The following is a 17,391-nucleotide window of genomic DNA, read 5'->3' on the forward strand; positions in this document are numbered from 1 at the left end:
TGACACAAATTGTAGGGGTCAACACTCAACGTCACCATGAAAGCATGCCCCAACTTCACACCAATTTCCACCCCCTTTCTTTCTATTACGTCACCCTCTCAACCAATGAAAATATACTTTAATCGCTTGCTGGAACTTAATCTCTGCGCATTTCTCATATAATAACTTAGCAGAAGGCCTTGTCTGATACGTTCCTCTGCACTTCACTGGAACTTTCCTTCTCCTTGCTCCATCAAAGACCAAACCCATCCTTTTTTATCCCCTTCCCTTCCCTTCCCTACGTATAAAATTAAACCCCAAATCCTCAACCAAGAAGAAAGAAAGAAAGAAAGAAAGAAAGAAAGAAAGAACAAAGCAATGGAGAAGAAGATGCTCCACTTCCCTGAGACGATATTCACAATTCACCAAGTGCTCATCTTGGTCTCGATCCTAGTTAAGGAGTTGTCTCTCAACTCCATGTCCTTCGTCCAGGACTTCGTCGGATTCTTCACGTGCATGTCCGTTTTGCATGATGATCATGAAGATCAGAAGCAGCAGCAGCAGCAGCAGCAGCAAGCTGTGCAAAATGCTGCCTCTGTTGAGGGTCTCCGAAGAGGGGACTTGGAGCTAATTCTATCGAGAACTGGCTTGGATCCGAGCGAAGAAGACGAAGGGGAGGATCTATACGAGCTCCTCCCGAACTTGTTCGCGGAGGAGGAGCCGAGCTTGGACGAGCTGAGGCAGGCCTTCTTCGTCTTCGACAAGAACGACGACGGCTTCATCGACGCCGGCGAGCTGCGGAGCGTTCTCTCGGAGCTCGGATTCGGAGATCAGAGGTTGGATTTGGACGCCTGTGAAAGGATGATCCAAGTGCATGACCGGAACGGCGACGGAGTGATGGATTTTGGGGAGTTCTTAAGGTTCATGGAGATCGGTTTGTGCTGATCAGCCTTCGATCGATCGAGATGATATATTTGAGAATATGATCGATCCGTTGGAATCGATCAATGTAGTGATCACCTTTTTATACATAACCAAGGACTGATCTTCATGTGTTTTCTAACGCAATCGGCCCATCAGGCGGATTTCTTGATGAGGCAAGAAATCTTAGGATAGAGATAATCAGATTAGTTGTGCGAGGTAACTGAGTTAAATTAAACTGGATGTAAAATTAAATGATCAAACTATTAAAATGGTTGTTCAGGATTAACTTAGTTTTTTTTTTCATTTTAGATGTTATTGAACTTTAAATTTGAACTATTTTATTATTTAAAATTTGTTTAGTTAGTTAGCTGAGTTTGATATTATAAATTGAATAATGATACTATGAAAAGTTATTAAGCATGAAACATTAGCATGCAGACACAGACATGGAAATGAGACCCAACTGCATGCAATCCAACCCTATATGTCTGTCATGCTAATTTTTCATGCTAACTTTTTATCATTACTCTTATAAATTTAGTTATGAATATATTTATTTAATTTAATGAGTTATTAAGCTGTGTATATTGAATAACTATAAATAAATTCTTAGTTAAACTTGTTTAATTTAAAATGAAAACAAAATAAAAATAAATTCTGCAATTACATTATATGCTATCAAAAGAATCAGTTTAAATTTGTCATATTAAATCAAAGTGAAGTTGATTAATTTTTTTAAAAAAATAAAAATAAAACAAGAGAAGGAACATCTATAATTTTTTCTCTTTTTGTCAATTCAACACAAGGATAAAAATGCACGAGTTTGAAACATCGACCATTGACCGTAAAGAAACTGACTAATTATCCACAGTCAACTTTCTGTCTGTTTTCCCTCAACAAGTTTGGAAAAAAAAAAAAAATGATATTTCCAAAAGAAAAAGTGTATCAAATTGAAAGTTGTGCACAGTTTGCATCTATCTGTATATTTTTTTAATTTCAAGACAGTTAGTTTATGGAGTTGTGGAAGAAATTGGCTTGGAGACCAACAGAAACACAAGATGAATAAACATGTAGCAGATGAAATTACTCAAACGTTACAGAACATGTTTTGAGTTAAGACCTGTGGTTTCTTTTTCTATATTCACCCAAACTATGATGATCCTGCACCACTCAATTTTTCATCCTCTCTAGTAAGCAACTCGAACTTGTTTCCTTCCTTTGAAGGATCGACCGAGCACATAGATCCTATGATGGCTGTGACATCCGCCGAGCTCTCAATTTCTGGGTGGACTTGTGAACTTCCCCCACCAGAATCTATATCTTCAGAACTGCAATGATCCTCATCAAATGCTTTCATGTCGCCATCGGCCTTCTGTAATTTTACATCAGCTTCCTCTACTGGTTTGACAGGAAGCTGCCGCATCAGCAATGGGTCCCAAACAAGCGGGCCTGGTTTTGAGCTATCACACAATGCCATCTCACTTCCATGCCTCTCCTTGTCCTTCATGCCTCTCTCCTGGTAAACCTGCAAACAAGGCAACAAGTGCATAATTTTTCATATGAGACGGCAATGAACAGCATCTTCTATAGATGTAAAAGGATATTTTCCAAATCTTACAGCTCTCTCAGTTTCAGTAAGCTCATTCCACTGGGCACTGATGATTCTACTGATTTCTGTGTCTTGCCTGGAATGAAGTGGCAAAAGCCTAGCATGTTGCTCGGCAAAGAAGGCATTGTACCCACTGTTATCTTGCTTTGAAGGATTTGGATCTAGCATGCTGAGCTTCGCTGGATGCTGGTGGTGGGGTGGGCTCCTTAAATTGCCATCATCAGCACTGATAGAAGCCAATGGATCCTGCTCTGCAGTTTGTTGAGGAATATGATAAAGGACACCTTTAAGCTTCTCTGAGCCAACAGTAACAGTCACAAAATATCCATGCTCAAATTTTCCATCAATCACTCCTACGACTGGGGTATAAGTCGGCGAGGAAAGGCCTGCAGTTGAAAAAGATGCTCTATCAAAGAGTTGTTAACATGGTTCCTGCCCAATTATCATGCTACTAAACCCTTTTTGCTTTCTATTTTTGGAAACTAGGAAGAAAGGTGCCAAACTAACTATATAATTGCCCTTTATTAACTTTTTATTTTGATCCTTCTTTAACCTTGAGCTTCACAACCAAAGTAGTTAACAGAGCTTCAGGGAAGATACTATAAAGCACATTCTCATACCAGATTATTGATAAATGGTGCTACTGTTTACCTGAATTATTATTATAAAAAACAGCTTCCAACAAACTCACCATTATTTCTTCTCCGTTTGCCAGCAGCAGCCTGAGCTTCAGAATATATTTTCAAAGGTTCCAATGATCTTCGAGAAGCAACTGAAGATGCAGGAGTGTTTGAAGGAGCTGTAACATAAGGTGCATGTGATAAAGCAAAGACAAAAAGGGTAGAAAAAAGAAAAAAGACTTGAGTAGTTAACAATTACACAAGCACAAACCATTGAGAGGGTTCCATCTTTCTGCGCCAAATAGATATATCTGCTCATAATGATGCAACAAGGACAAATAGTACTTGCGTAGAATAAAAGATGCATTTGTTGCTGTTGATGGAAAACTAAAAGCTGCAGTTACTTCTCTCCACCTCTTTTCTGAAACTACCTGCAAGTAAACCATTGAGTTCAAGCATGGCATCATCAAAGTGAATGCTTGTATGCATAATATAGATGCGTGTGACCCCAAAATGATGTGTTTAAATGAGTGGGCATGCACTGCCATCTAGATGATACTCAACCTATTAGAAGTTTTATTGGTGCAGCCAAAAATGCTTAGACTAGTAAAAACCAGATTGAAGGAAAAGCACAGCTTTTAATAAGATACTTTGCTACCTCTCCCATTTGGAGCAGAATCAGTCTTCTTTTGTTAAATTTTCTACAATGCAGAAGTTAAACATATGATTTGGTCAAAGAATTTTAATTCTAGCCAGCATAGCACAGAGCCACAGACAATATAATTAGTAACAAAAGATCTGAGGCTTCGAATTGTAGAGTAGCAAACAAGGCAGAAGTTATTACTATAACAATTATCATTGGTTACCATCTATTGGTTAAGCAGCAAATGTATAGTAAAATTTGGATTTCAGAGAAAAATACTGCAGCATAAAACACAACCTCCATAACAAACTAAAGGAGTCTCGAGTCCCTACTTTTCATCATGTTAGGAGGAAGATTCCACTGCATTCAGCACAATCAAAAGCCATTACAACATCAAAGTGTGTTTTAGGCCAAAGGGAATATTTCAAAAATGAGTTGTGCTTTATATGCATTATAAGGTTCCTGACACTAAAAATAAAGTCAGGGTTTAATCATTTTAGAATATGGTGACAGTACAAATAATATGAGGGTCGCTTATTACTTCTTTAAGCCGTTTTCCATTATAAAATTGTTGTTAAGTCTGCTTATTTAATTATTTGCTCAACAATGATTAAAAAGGACAATAATAACATGTCGAGAAATTAATGCTCCAATTTGAGGTAACCAGAAACTAGGCTTGTATCGAAGTCAATTGTAATATAATATCTTAACTAAGTAATGTCATCCTTACTTTTTCAATACCACCTCGAGAAGTTACTTCAACAAATAGACGATGCAGATCAAGGCCCTTTCCTCCTATAATTGGAACCCTTGTAATAAACAAAGAGTCATTAATCAAAATGTTAGAAAAATGGTAATGTTTTACACCTGATCATAGTATCTTTTTCTGTAATCATAAAGGCAAGTTGATATGTCAAGAAATTAGCCAAATAGCATTACTACACAAGATTACCAGAAGGTTCACATAAGCAAGAAAGGAAAAATATCTCTTTTCCTGTGTTCCTTAATGTGAAAGAATTAATAGGATCTATGTTAGGTCCAGAAGAGTGGTGGGTTAAGCAAAAATGTTCCCTTCTACTCTTTCCTATTAATTGTCTCCTCCCACCGTCTGCTTTGCCTTTAACACGTTTGGTAGTAATTAAATAATTACAGATGACCATGAAAAAAGGAAAAATATTAATAATAAATTGGCTTCAAGGGTAAGGTTTGCTAACTTCATATTGAATGGTAACCTCATACCATAAATTGTGGAGACTATCCAAATATTCTTATACTTAAAATTTCACATGTGGTTGCATTTAGCAAGTTGCAACTTGTATCTCTCTTCCAACATATGCTAATTTCATACATGCTTATCTGTTTTAGTTGTGGCTCTAAGTGTCCATCATTATGGCTGAAACATTCTTCACCGAGTAATACTAACATTATGTCAGCATGGGTATATGTCTATGTGCCACTCTTGCTAGCACAGTTTGAATGGTACCGTCTAATATAGAGCATGTCTTAACTGATACCATCCAAAACCAACCAGTGATGTTGTGGAGATGAAACTCCAAGGAAAGAGGGGAGGGGGAAGAGGGGAAATACCACCAATGGTATCAGCCAAGGTAAGAAAACTCTCCTATAACTTTTCATTTGGCTCCAACTGTTGATTCCAAGGAGATGCAACACTATGATGAGATCGGAAGGGAAGAAGCAATGCACTAATCAAAGCACCAGCAGTAGTAAAGAAAAGTGACACCAGAGAAAGTGAAATGTATCCTTATCTTGTACATATACATATTGAAATTTTAAAAGAGCCAATCCAAGTCAGCCTCCTGGTAGTTAATTCAAATACATTTGTGGATGTGAAGAAATCAATTCAAATACCAATGCTACTATTTGATGCATGACACTTCATTTTGGGATTAAAAAAATAACCATTATTCAAGATGCTGACTATGTTTTTGTAACTTGTTGCTCTAAAATATTAGTTCAATTGTCTTTATAATTTCCATATATGTATATTTAAGGTAAATACATTTAATAGAAGGGAATTTTTGGGCTATAATTTGTTTGAGTTGACCTCAAAATTATACCATTCTTATTGGAGATTTATTTTAACCCATAGTTCTAATTCAAATAATTTTTATATGTATATTGGAAATTTCCAAATTTTATTTATTTATTTTTTAACTCATTAGAGACTGCAGTGCAATAAAGTAAGATGTCGCAAAGTGTTTCAAAATATATTCTATTAACTAAATGTAAATCTATCACATATTGTGATATAAGCCCTAGTTTAATTTTATTTTTGTTTCCAACAGTATAAAGTTATCACAGAACCATATATAAAGCACACAGTTATGGTGACATTTCACTATCGCTAATTTATATTTTATGGCATTTATCTGCAACAACTGCGATTATCACAGATGCCTTTAATTTGTAGTTTAAGGACATAGCTGTAGAGCTTATGCTTATGTGAAATTACAGCTAGTGTTGCTGAGATAAATTCCATAGTCAAGAAAGAAAGAGTTGCATACAATGAAGGTATTGTCACTATAAACTAAGCAGCAATAATTCTTACTGTTCAAAACTTGAATTTGATTATTGATTCGGTTTAAGTTTGAAAAAAAATGATTTTATTTTAAGTTTGAAAAAAATGATTTTAGTTCAATTTCAATCTGATACCATAGCGAACCTATAAAACTAAACCAAACAGATAAAAAAATTGTTCGTAAACCAATAAATAGCACTACAGGTTGTATTTTATTTTGACAAGGACAGCTAGATGCTCCACTTGTGTACTTGCTAGAGACGTTATTGTAAAATTGAGTAGCGGAAATAAAAAACTACCGTATGCTATATTTTAAATGTTTAGGTCCAACAACATGGATGACATTAGAAGTCCAAAACTAGTGTATAAATAGTCATAGGAAGCATCTATTTGGAAATGTTTTGGAATATATATTGAGGACAAAATCAAGCAACAAAGCAAACACAAGGACAAATTAGTTCACTAAACCAGCATCCAGAATGATTCTTTTCCATGAAAAGGCCCTGATGTCATTGAGGATCGATCATGATTCAAAATCTGTCCACAAGTTAGACTTGTAGAGGAACCATCAGGTCCCCACACACACTAAACTTCAACAACCAAGAAATCATATGAAATTTATATTTTACTAATGCAAAAGCAGTTCAACATCCCTAGCAAGAGGCAGGTTCACATGCCTAGAATAAATAACCTAATCAAAATCGGCAAACCCAAGGGCACAACAAGAATAGACTTGTTAATATAAAAATATCCATCTATAACCCCAAGCAATCATGTATCACCAATTCTCCATCATAAAAATAAAATACAGAGATGATTCCTAAATCTGCATGCTCAGAGAAAACATAAATATGAAAGGAACTATATATTTGGCTTAAACAAGCTAAGGGCTAAAAGGCGCTCACATAAACTTTGTGCCCATTTCAGCATGCAGCTTCATCAAAGTCTCCTTGAATAACTCCGGATCAGCAACCACATTCTCGTACTTGGCCAATGGCTTAGGGTAAGCGCGATGGCTCGCGGGGTGCTGGGCGTCGGAATCACACTGCGCTACCTCCTTCCTCTTTTCAATACCCCTTTCCCTTTCGGCAGCAGCAGCATCACTCATCTCCATGATTCGCCCCTCGATACCTGGGACACCAGCACAGCACTCATCGATCGACATGGAATCAAAATCCGCCACTGCAAATGCCACTTTTTACCGATTCAAATCCGGGAAGTAAGTAACCTAACAATTTCAAACTTCTTCTTAATTTTTGTTTTTTTTTTGAAAAAAAAAACAAAACAGGATTTGTCTAATCTAATGGCGATGTGACGCTCACACTAACCATTAATCTGTCTACGATCGAATGATTCAGTCGGCGATCGTGATCGAAATCACAGCAAGGAGGGAGAGGAATGGAATATTACTGGGAGAGATTGAAGGATTATTACCAGTTACCATTACCATAACCAGTGCCGATGGATGGGCATGGAACATACGCCACGATGAGCGAGTGGATGCGGTTAATGACTGGAGGAAGAAACACCAACAAAATAGATTTAACTTTTTTTCATCACCTATTAATTGCCTAATAATAATAATAATAAAAAATCCTTTAAACTATTGCCAAAAGTCCTTAAGATCATTTTTAAATTATTCGACCAGTTTAAAAATATAAATAGGTTACAGTATATATATTTATTTAGATTTAAAATTTGACTGAGAAAATAGCCATATACCATTTTAAGTTAATTGGTTAATAACCTTACATCTATTTACTAGATTCAAAAAATGACCATTTAGATAAATTTTAATAACATTTTAAATACATTTATCTATTTATTTTTTTAAAAAAATGATCAAGTTTCCTCAATTAATTGGATCTGTTTCATATACAATAGAGCTAATTTTATAGTGCAACCTTAAAATTCTATTGGTCCTTATTCAATCAAATATGAGATCGGAAATGAATGGAAAAAACAATTGACAATATTAACAGAAAAACTAGTGAGCCAGAAAATTTTCATTGTCAATACCTTACACTAGGCAGAATCACATGATGATCGCAGAGTAATGAGGTCATTTTGCAAAAGTTATTTGGACAAAATTACTATCCATCAGTTTAACAATGTAATGTCGAAGAACAGACAAAGCAACCACTAGAATGAGCAAAAACTTTGATCCGAAGAAAAGTGAGGACTTTGTCAAATTACTATTCATCCTGAGACATAATCCATCAGTTGACAATGTAATGAAAAAGAACAGCTAATACAACCGCGAGTATAAGTAAAGGCTTTGACCGTGACAACAGTCTTCTTAGCTTGGAAGTTATCTTAGAAACTATCAAGGGAATCAGCCCGCGCTTAGAAGCATCTGCACATCGAGTTAATGATAAGTTTTCATATAATTTCAGTGTAAATACAGGCTGCAAGAACTCTCGGGCAAGAATAACACTCGAAAAGGGAACAGAACTAAGAATAGATGAGATTTGCATTTCTTTGCGAAGAGCTACAAAATGATAAGAAAATTATCTGATAAGTCAAATTAAAAGAATTTGAGTACTGATGAAATGTAGAACTAACCTTTGCTCCTCATTAGCCTTTCTTCCTCTCCTATTCTTCGCCGCAACACATTAAGCAATGATCCAAAATACAATGCTAATACAGTGCAGGTGAAGGTAATGACGTTGTATGGCATGCTAAAATCAGGTGTTGTAAAAGGCACAAGCAATACTTCTGTGTAAGATAGAACAACATTCTTTTCCTGCATATAAATGCAAAGGCAAGCAAAAAGCAATGAATTGCATCCAACTTAGGTACCATAATTCCTGGTTCCAATGTGAATTTAGCAGCACTATGTTATATAGATTGTAACTGCAAGTGTAAGTTGGATACCTGAAACTTTAATAGTAAAGGAGAATGTACAGAAGAATCATCTCCGATATATATTCTGCTTGAATGCAAGTTGGGAAAAGTAACTAAAGCAGATGGTATATCAAAGCCCTGATTAGCATCCGGAGGATATTCGTGAATGTGTAAGAAGCCCTGTAGACGATTAATGGTCAAGATAGAGAATCCATAATAAGTATTAATTAACACTGAAAAAAAGGCAAGGTTATCTTATATGTACATAACTTTTGGTTTTATAACTTTGCTCCACAAATGGGCTTATAGAACCAAGTGTAGGACTGATTCACACCTTGTCAAAATCTAATGTCAGGGCAACTGATTGCACGGTGCAAGGATATCCAAGTACAAGTTCCAGCGTTCCAGGCATCTTCTTGTCTTCTGATGGAGTGACTTGCATCTTCTCAATCACATCCGAGAGATTTTGAGGTTTTCGATCAATGAAAATCTGGAGTGTATGGTAATAGACCTTTACATACCAGGGAACAACCTGAAATATAACAGCCTGCATTCTGCACCCATTTGATTTGTTCCTAAAGTATTCATCTGATTTGGTTGATTGCAAGGATATGGCTATAGAGCCTCTCTCAGTACCACTTCCCATAAGAAACCTGCTTGCATGGAAAGGTGCATGTGGAGAAGACCAAACAAAAGGCAACTTCCACTCTATACCCACATCCAAAGGCTCATACTCCTTGGAGTTAACATACTCAAAAAGAATGGAGTTACTTTCTTCTGGAAAGGGGTTCACCTCCTTGATCACCCTAAGTGGATTTGGAGACAAATCAAGTAAAGAATTACTCCATGAACCTCCATGTCCCAACTCCTCAAGTTTGGAAACTATATTTTTCTCTAATTCAACCAATATTCTGCTGGTTTTAGCAAGAACACATGATCCAGTAAGGTTCCTTTTGAACATTGAACTAATAGACCAACTTGGCTGGATGGCTCCATCCAACAAAGAATGTGCAGAATTCCTTTGAATGTTAGGTTGGAGCACAACTGTAAGTGTCTGTTCAAGAATTATACCAGATAATTTAGTTGAAGTTAACCTCAACTTTTGTGAGTGATAATATCCTTTATATATAGAAGGCCTGTCCAGCAACGTGGCTAGTCCAGCTTTGTCTCGACATGGGAGAAGCTTTAACCAGGGAGTGAGATTCTCAGTGCAAACTGCTTCGCGGGGTAGTGCACCATACCTTATGTTGCTGACATTTAATCCAAATACAAACCTTGGAGTGGTGTAGGAGGTGGAGGACTCGAGGAAATTGATTGAACTGCAAAATAGACCTGACAGGGCATGCGTGAGATTCTTCCAAGTGGCGTCAATCTCTACAACAGGAACATTAAAGGTTGCCCAAAGCTCGACACCAGGGGGCTTTGCATTGGTGCTAGATATTGGATCAGATCCACCCCAGTTCTCATAGTTCCATCGTCCTTGTGTGAAGGATAACTCCAGGTCCCTTATTTGGAACTTTTGTACCTGGTTCAAGTATCACATTTCAAGATGTAATTATGGAGAAAAAGGACCCTTCGGAATACAAGATTTCGACTCTCACTATTTCTCTTTGCCTCTTACATTATGATATGCAATAACCAATTATTTAGGATCACATATCTTTCATATCAATATCCAAATGAAGTTGCCACAGGCCAAAGCGCATAGTAACTTTAGATGAGAATTGATATATTCTTCTAGTGGTTTGACCAAAAAAAATTATGTCATGGAACGTCTAAGACACCAGCTATAGCCTATGGATATAAAGGCCAAGAGAGTTTCCACGTCAAAAGCAATGGTCCTTGAGAACAAAGACCCATTGAAAAATTTTGATACAATAATAAGCCAAATTTCAGTATAAGGAGTATCTGTAACATGTGGTTAATGTTCATCTGCTTCCAGTGGTAATGAAGTAGGTCAGCTAGCCTGTGCAATGGAATTTATGTAATCATAATCAAGTAGAAAAAGAACGTTAAATTTAAAGGAAAGCATTCAATAGTGAGTGAACATCTTAACACACTATACTAGGGTTGGTTTTACTTTTATCTAGAATGAATATATCAATAAAGATAGTTGAATCATAAGAAACAAATCAAAGAATTCACAGCATACCCAATAGCTTCTACGAGAATATAAATATTATTAGCAAAAGAAAAGCAGTAGAAAGGTAAGCCAAATGTTTGCATAAGCAGTTGAGCCAAGAAAATCTAGTGACTTGCAATGCAAGCGATTCTTTTGTGGTACAAAAGCTTATTCAGTTGATGCAACTTGAAGAATTTTCTTTTAGAACTTGCATCATTCAAGTATGCCTTCCAAATGTAGCTTTCTCATTTTCTTTTTGCTAATTTTAGTGGATGAATTCATGTACTAATATGCATTGCAAATTTCATGCATATATGCTATTAGGGGAAGTGCTCCACTTTGAGAAGTTGAGGAAGTGGAAGTCTAAGTCCAACTGCCACAAGACCTATTCATTTTTAATTTCTGGAAAAGCCTAGGAACGGACTCTGTAAATCAATACCATACAGAATTTTAAGCATGGCATTTTCCAAAACTAACAGGGGAGAAACATTATCTGTCTGGTTAAAGTGGATGTCAAAACAGGATGAGACTTGGATAAATTTCCATCAAAACATGTTTAACTAGACGACTTTGTCACAATAAGTGGTATTTTTATGGTTAAATGTATCAAACCTCTGACAATTTTTCATACCAAAATAGAAGCATGGATATCTCCTTCGAAGTTCTTGCATAGCTTGAGGAATGATGGATTAACATTGTTCCTTTTGGTGACCATTAAAGAAGAGACAACAAGATACATGAACAAAGCTAATCTACATGTTGACAGTATCATCCAATGTGTAGAAAGTAAGAAAATTCATCTATGTTTGAGGTTTTGAGCTTCATATAGCTGAAAATTAAGCTTTAGAAGAGTAGCATCTGGTGCATTTGCAACAATTTGCTTGCAGCTGCTTATACTAGAAATCACTGACATTTGAAAGTGATAAGTGATAACCGGAGGCTGTGTAGCAGTGAGCTAGAAAATGGAAGAACTTCATTCTATTAGCTCAGTGTTGATATCAGCAAGGACTGTCATTGATAGAAAAGAATCCAGAGCTCAATACCATAAAATGCCCTACTGCATCGCAGGGACTGATCTAATTAGTGAATCCACATCATTAACACAAATAATTATTCTAAAACGGGAACTAAAATTAATGACTGAAGAAACACGCGCGATTCCATCTCTGCTCGAACTCAAATTGAAAAGTGACTATGCGATAAGACAATACTGAGATTGGATCATGGACGGAGGGATCGAGAAATAGTACCAGCTGCGCGATGGCCTTCGGGAAGAGATGGTGGTGGTGACCACTGTTGGGGGACGGATAGGCCGTGCTCTGGAAGTGGAAATGGGCTAAGACTTTCCGATCGGGCAAGGGTTTCAACAAGAGCTCTTCTGTGAATTGCTCCCCTTCACCATCACTGATCCAGTCACCGAAGACAAGGGAAGAGATCGAAAGGGAAACGAGGACGACGAGAAAGTGGATGACCGTGAAACGACGGCAGAGCGCCGCCATCAATGGCGAGGCTGGGACGCCGTCGATGGAAGTGCGTCCGGAAAGGCACGTGCAGGTCGCGTGAAGGAGAAGAAAGAAACGGAGTGGATGCCGGTCGGATGTTTATAGAAAGGACTAATGTGAAACTTGTTTAATATGAAGGGGAGTTTTGAAAATACCTACAATATTTAATAACTATTTTATTTTTTTAAAATTTTTTTATAATTTGCTATCAACTATTATAATAATTATTAAATAACCATCTAATAATTATATCAATTGGCTGATAATTTTGAAAAAATATTGTAACAACTGCAATTTAACTGATAGTAACTAAAAAAATATTAGAGCACTTTTATGATAATTAGGACGCCATGTTCATTTTTATTTATTTATAAAATTAAAAATATAATATTTAAACAAACCAAATGAACCTTAATTAAGCACGCCTGCCACGAATAGGAATATACCGTTTCGATGCCGTTCCTCACATGCTCCACGTTGTCCAAAAGGGGGAGTTGAACAAATCAACTTATCTAATTAAGCACCGAATCCAAAGTACACGTGTCTATCATCCTGCGTGCCAATAGGCCACCACTCTGGGTCAGCCAGACCTATATATAGTCAGTCGATTGGTCGGCCGGCGAGGAAAAGGAAAAGGTGAAGCGCGACGCGAATGGATCGGCGTTTCCTCTCGCTTCTCCTCTTCGTGACGATCGCCGCTGCGGCCTCCGCTGCGGCCATCGTGCCGAACGACAAGAATGATGATTCTTTGATCCGGCAGGTGGTGCAGGATGAGTCCGCGCTCGGTGGAGAAGAAGGGGAGCTGACGGCGCTCGATGCGGAGGCCCACTTCTCCGGCTTCATCAGGAGGTATAAGAAGACCTACGCAGATGCCGAGCAGCGGGCCCTCCGGTTCGCTATCTTCAAGGCCAACCTGCTGCGGGCGAGGAGGCACCAGCTTCTCGACCCCACCGCCGTTCACGGCGTCACCAAGTTCTCCGATCTCACTCCTGGAGAGTTTCGGCGCGCCTACCTTGGCCTCCGCAGTGGCAGCTCTGATTTCGCCTCGTCCCCCCACGAGGCGCCGATCCTTCCGACCAATGACCTTCCTGAAAACTTCGACTGGAGAGATCACGGAGCGGTGACCCCGGTCAAAAATCAGGTGTCGACTTGAATTCCCGTCCTTTAGTCCCTTTTCTGTTGGTCGATTATTGATCTGATAAATCTAGTATTGCCTTTTCGTGTTTGGTATTTCTAGGGTTCGTGTGGATCATGCTGGACCTTTAGCGCTGCCGGGGCGCTTGAAGGAGCTAACTTTCTAACCACTGGGAAGTTGGAGAGCCTCAGCGAGCAGCAGCTTGTTGACTGCGATCATGAGGTTTGACTTTTGCCTCTCCATCAACGTTTCACTTCAGATTATACTATTTGGCTTGGTGTTCTATCATTCATATTTTAGGAATTTATTAAGAACTTTTGTTCATTTACAATCTATTGGAAACATTTTAAGTTGTCGGAACCTTTGTGAATGCAATCTGTCTTGTGATTTAATTCTTGATTGGATACGATAGATCAGGAAACCGTACTTTCATGCCCTGTAGGTTCAATGCGATAAAATTTTAACTCCGAAGATAAAAAATGGTTCTAGTTGCCAAAATACCAGATAAGTCTTCTTTGCCCATGATAAGTTTTAAGTTTGCTAGATTGCATCACTTCATCAGTGTGCTTGTTTAGCTGGGGTAAAAAAATAATTTGAGCCATAAGAATTGTCTTTAAGGTTCTGAAGTTTATTAAGAGATGCTGTCTAGTTAACTAAATCCTCTTCCGAACAATATCTTTTGATGCAATCTATATTTGGATTTCAAGACATTTTTTTTGTTGTTGCTGCCCTAGAATTTTGATCATTTCCCCCCAAAATTCACAAATTGTATTTAGCATGCTTAATGATGCAGCATGGTTTGATTCTCTTGGTTATGCTCTTCCATGTTTTGTTCACAATACGTATCTCCTTTCCATCAAGAATCAGGACTATAGACAAGTAATTTGCATGACAGAACTGAATTCTGGGCCTTGACTTCAAGAGGTTTAACTTATGTCTTATTTGTTTGTCAAAAACAAACGGTGTTACAATTAAATAGTCAACTTGTCCTGAAGTATAGAAGCAACAAAACTGTGAATCCTAATTTTTTGGGGACTGCCACCAGAAGTTTATCTTTAATAAACTCTATTGGATAACAGAGATGGGAGCAATGTGTAAGGTTAATAGAAAAGATAGAATAAAATAAATAAATAAAATGATGGCGATGATGCGCAGCTTGTTTTTTGAACTGATGAGGTCTTAGGTAAAGGCAAATATTCCTTGGATCTTAGTTATCATTTTTGTAAGTTCTAGTTTTCCATGGTTTTGTTTTGATGATGACGGTCTCTACATGATTTACATGTTCATGGATAAAGGAGAATATGCCATCTTAGCCTGTTTTGTCCTTTGGGATGTTAACTTGCTCAAGTGATTTAATTCTGACTCATGAGGCTGGTTACTGATTGCTCATGAATTTTTGGAGAATTGGACGGAACAATTAATGTTTGAGCTTGAAACATAATTAAACAGCGCATCCAATTTTCCATTTTGTTTTGCAGTGTGATTCCTCACAACCAGGTGCATGTGACCAAGGTTGCAACGGTGGTCTTATGACAACCGCATTTGAGTATTTGCTCAAATCTGGCGGCCTTGAGCGTGAAGAAGATTATCCATACACTGGAACTGACCATGGTACCTGCAAATTTGATAAATCAAAAATTGCTGCTTCAGTCAGCAACTTCAGCACTGTCTCCATTGATGAAGATCAAATTGCTGCTAATCTTATGAAACATGGCCCTCTTGCAGGTTAATGATATTCTCTTGTTTCATACCATTACTTCTTTTGAGATACTAGGAGAATAGCTACATCATATACTAATTAATCTAAAAATTGTTTACATGAAATCTTTCATATGTCTGTGTTACAGCTTTAGATGCCTCTTAACATTCTAATTTCCATTCTGATGCCTCTTAAGATGCTAGCCTAACTGAACTCTTCATGTAGAGGGAGCTGCTCAAATATTTGTTTCCTTTTGCAGTGGGCATAAATGCAGTGTTCATGCAAACCTATGTTCATGGTGTTTCATGCCCTTACATTTGTGGGAAGCATTTGAATCATGGCGTGCTTCTAGTGGGTTACGGCACTGCTGGTTATGCTCCGAGTCGCCTCAAGGAAAAGCCCTACTGGATCATTAAAAATTCATGGGGTGAGAATTGGGGAGAGAAGGGATACTACAAGATCTGCAGAGGCAGGAATTTGTGTGGAGTGGACTCCATGGTCTCCACAGTTACTGCCATTCGCACTCAGCAACAAGACTAACCATTCCCTCCCTATTATTGTATATATACCATTTGATGTCTGCCGGCATTCTGCTCCTCAGCAATCTATATAAATATCATGAATTTGACTGTATTTAGTATTTAACAAATGCATGTGATTATTCTAAGAATTTGGATAACCTTGGCTACTAAGCTACATATGAACCAAATGGATCTTCTCCAAAATCAAACTTCAGTTTTTATGTCTACAAAATTGATGCTTACTGGATACTTTCTTGTGTGAGTACCAGCTGCCTCTTCTATAGTAGTTATTTGAGCATCTCAGTAGATCTACCACTGTCTTGAGATTTCATTATATCATACAGTGTGGTTTGATGTCTTAAGCTTTCATTAGTAATGCTGAATTTACATTACTAAATCTCCAATGTTCGATATGTGGCTCACTGAAAACTTCAGATGAAGATGCGTTTGGACTGGAGGGTATGTATCTTATCCATTTTATTACCTAGTTGCACCATCAGATTGTCCCGACAAGGATTGTGTCTCTAAATTCATTCAGTTGCTCAATTTTCATTCAATCAGAGAAACTATGAGAATCTTTGGTACCCCAAGATTTTCTACATTTTGCTTTTATTATATATTTTTTTGGTGTCATCTTTTATTCATTGTTTAGTTGTCTTTATACATTTTGCTTTTTCATTCAAGCAGGATGTAATAACCTGGATTGAACCATTGTTTATTATATCATTCTATCATCTTTCTATTATCTATATCTCTAAGACTGAATGACAAACAGCATGTTTAGTGTGTTAGCAAATTCTAATGCTTCTTCAAATACTTGATTATCAGGCATGTCAAGATGAATCATTGTTATTTGCTCGGTGTCTTTTTCTTTTCTATTGATTAATTTTTATAAGTTGTCTATAAATATCACTAGGCAAAAATTAAAAAAATCCTTTATTTTTGTTAGTGTCATTTAATATATATATATATATATATATATATATATATATATATAATAATTATTATGTGCAATTGCTACAACTCGTAATAATCATTTTTGGATAAATTATTCCAAAGCTCCTACAAGTTTTGATAAGTCAATTTTGATCAAATTGTTACATGTATAATAGTTAATTGCTATAATAGTATTAAAGTATTTTTGATTATATTTTGATCAAATTTAAATAATTTTAATTAAATTGATAAAAAAATTATTTTAATTTAATAATTAGTATATATAATAATTTTAATTAAATTAAAGTAATTTTA

General features: G+C 36.9%; 3 protein-coding genes across 4 annotated transcripts; 1 reads left to right on the plus strand and 2 right to left on the minus strand.

The window, feature by feature from the left end:
• Positions 1-2,028: 2,028 nt before the first annotated feature.
• On the minus strand, positions 2,029-7,794 carry LOC141825456 (high mobility group B protein 9-like). Its single transcript, XM_074712842.1, has 7 exons — positions 7,749-7,794; positions 7,220-7,445; positions 4,506-4,584; positions 3,404-3,563; positions 3,204-3,311; positions 2,522-2,898; positions 2,029-2,428 (listed from the first exon to the last, which is right to left on the minus strand). Exons 1-7 carry the CDS (start codon positions 7,792-7,794, stop codon positions 2,054-2,056), a joined length of 1,371 nt encoding a protein of 456 aa, XP_074568943.1. The 3' UTR covers positions 2,029-2,053.
• Positions 7,795-8,357: 563 nt separating this feature from the next.
• On the minus strand, positions 8,358-12,832 carry LOC141825455 (uncharacterized). 2 transcript variants are annotated; one of them, XM_074712841.1, is made up of 6 exons: positions 12,534-12,832; positions 9,496-10,686; positions 9,192-9,341; positions 8,880-9,060; positions 8,604-8,670; positions 8,358-8,509 (listed from the first exon to the last, which is right to left on the minus strand). In XM_074712841.1, exons 1-6 carry the CDS (start codon positions 12,780-12,782, stop codon positions 8,377-8,379), a joined length of 1,971 nt encoding a protein of 656 aa, XP_074568942.1. In that variant the 5' UTR covers positions 12,783-12,832; the 3' UTR covers positions 8,358-8,376. The 2 variants fall into 2 exon arrangements, with proteins under 2 accessions (XP_074568942.1, XP_074568941.1); XM_074712840.1 differs by having other exon boundaries at positions 8,358-8,670.
• Positions 12,833-13,427: 595 nt separating this feature from the next.
• Positions 13,428-16,409, plus strand: LOC141824335 (cysteine proteinase 1-like). The gene is made up of 4 exons (XM_074711599.1): positions 13,428-13,926; positions 14,023-14,142; positions 15,399-15,645; positions 15,879-16,409. Exons 1-4 carry the CDS (start codon positions 13,438-13,440, stop codon positions 16,157-16,159), a joined length of 1,137 nt encoding a protein of 378 aa, XP_074567700.1. The 5' UTR covers positions 13,428-13,437; the 3' UTR covers positions 16,160-16,409.
• The last annotated feature ends 982 nt before the right edge of the window (positions 16,410-17,391 follow it).

The sequence above is a fragment of the Curcuma longa genome, chromosome 3, assembly GCF_044706935.1.
Source record: "Curcuma longa cultivar G26 ecotype Majalengka, Jawa Barat chromosome 3, ITB_CL_G26_1.1, whole genome shotgun sequence".
NCBI classification, from domain to species: Eukaryota; Viridiplantae; Streptophyta; class Magnoliopsida; order Zingiberales; family Zingiberaceae; genus Curcuma; species Curcuma longa.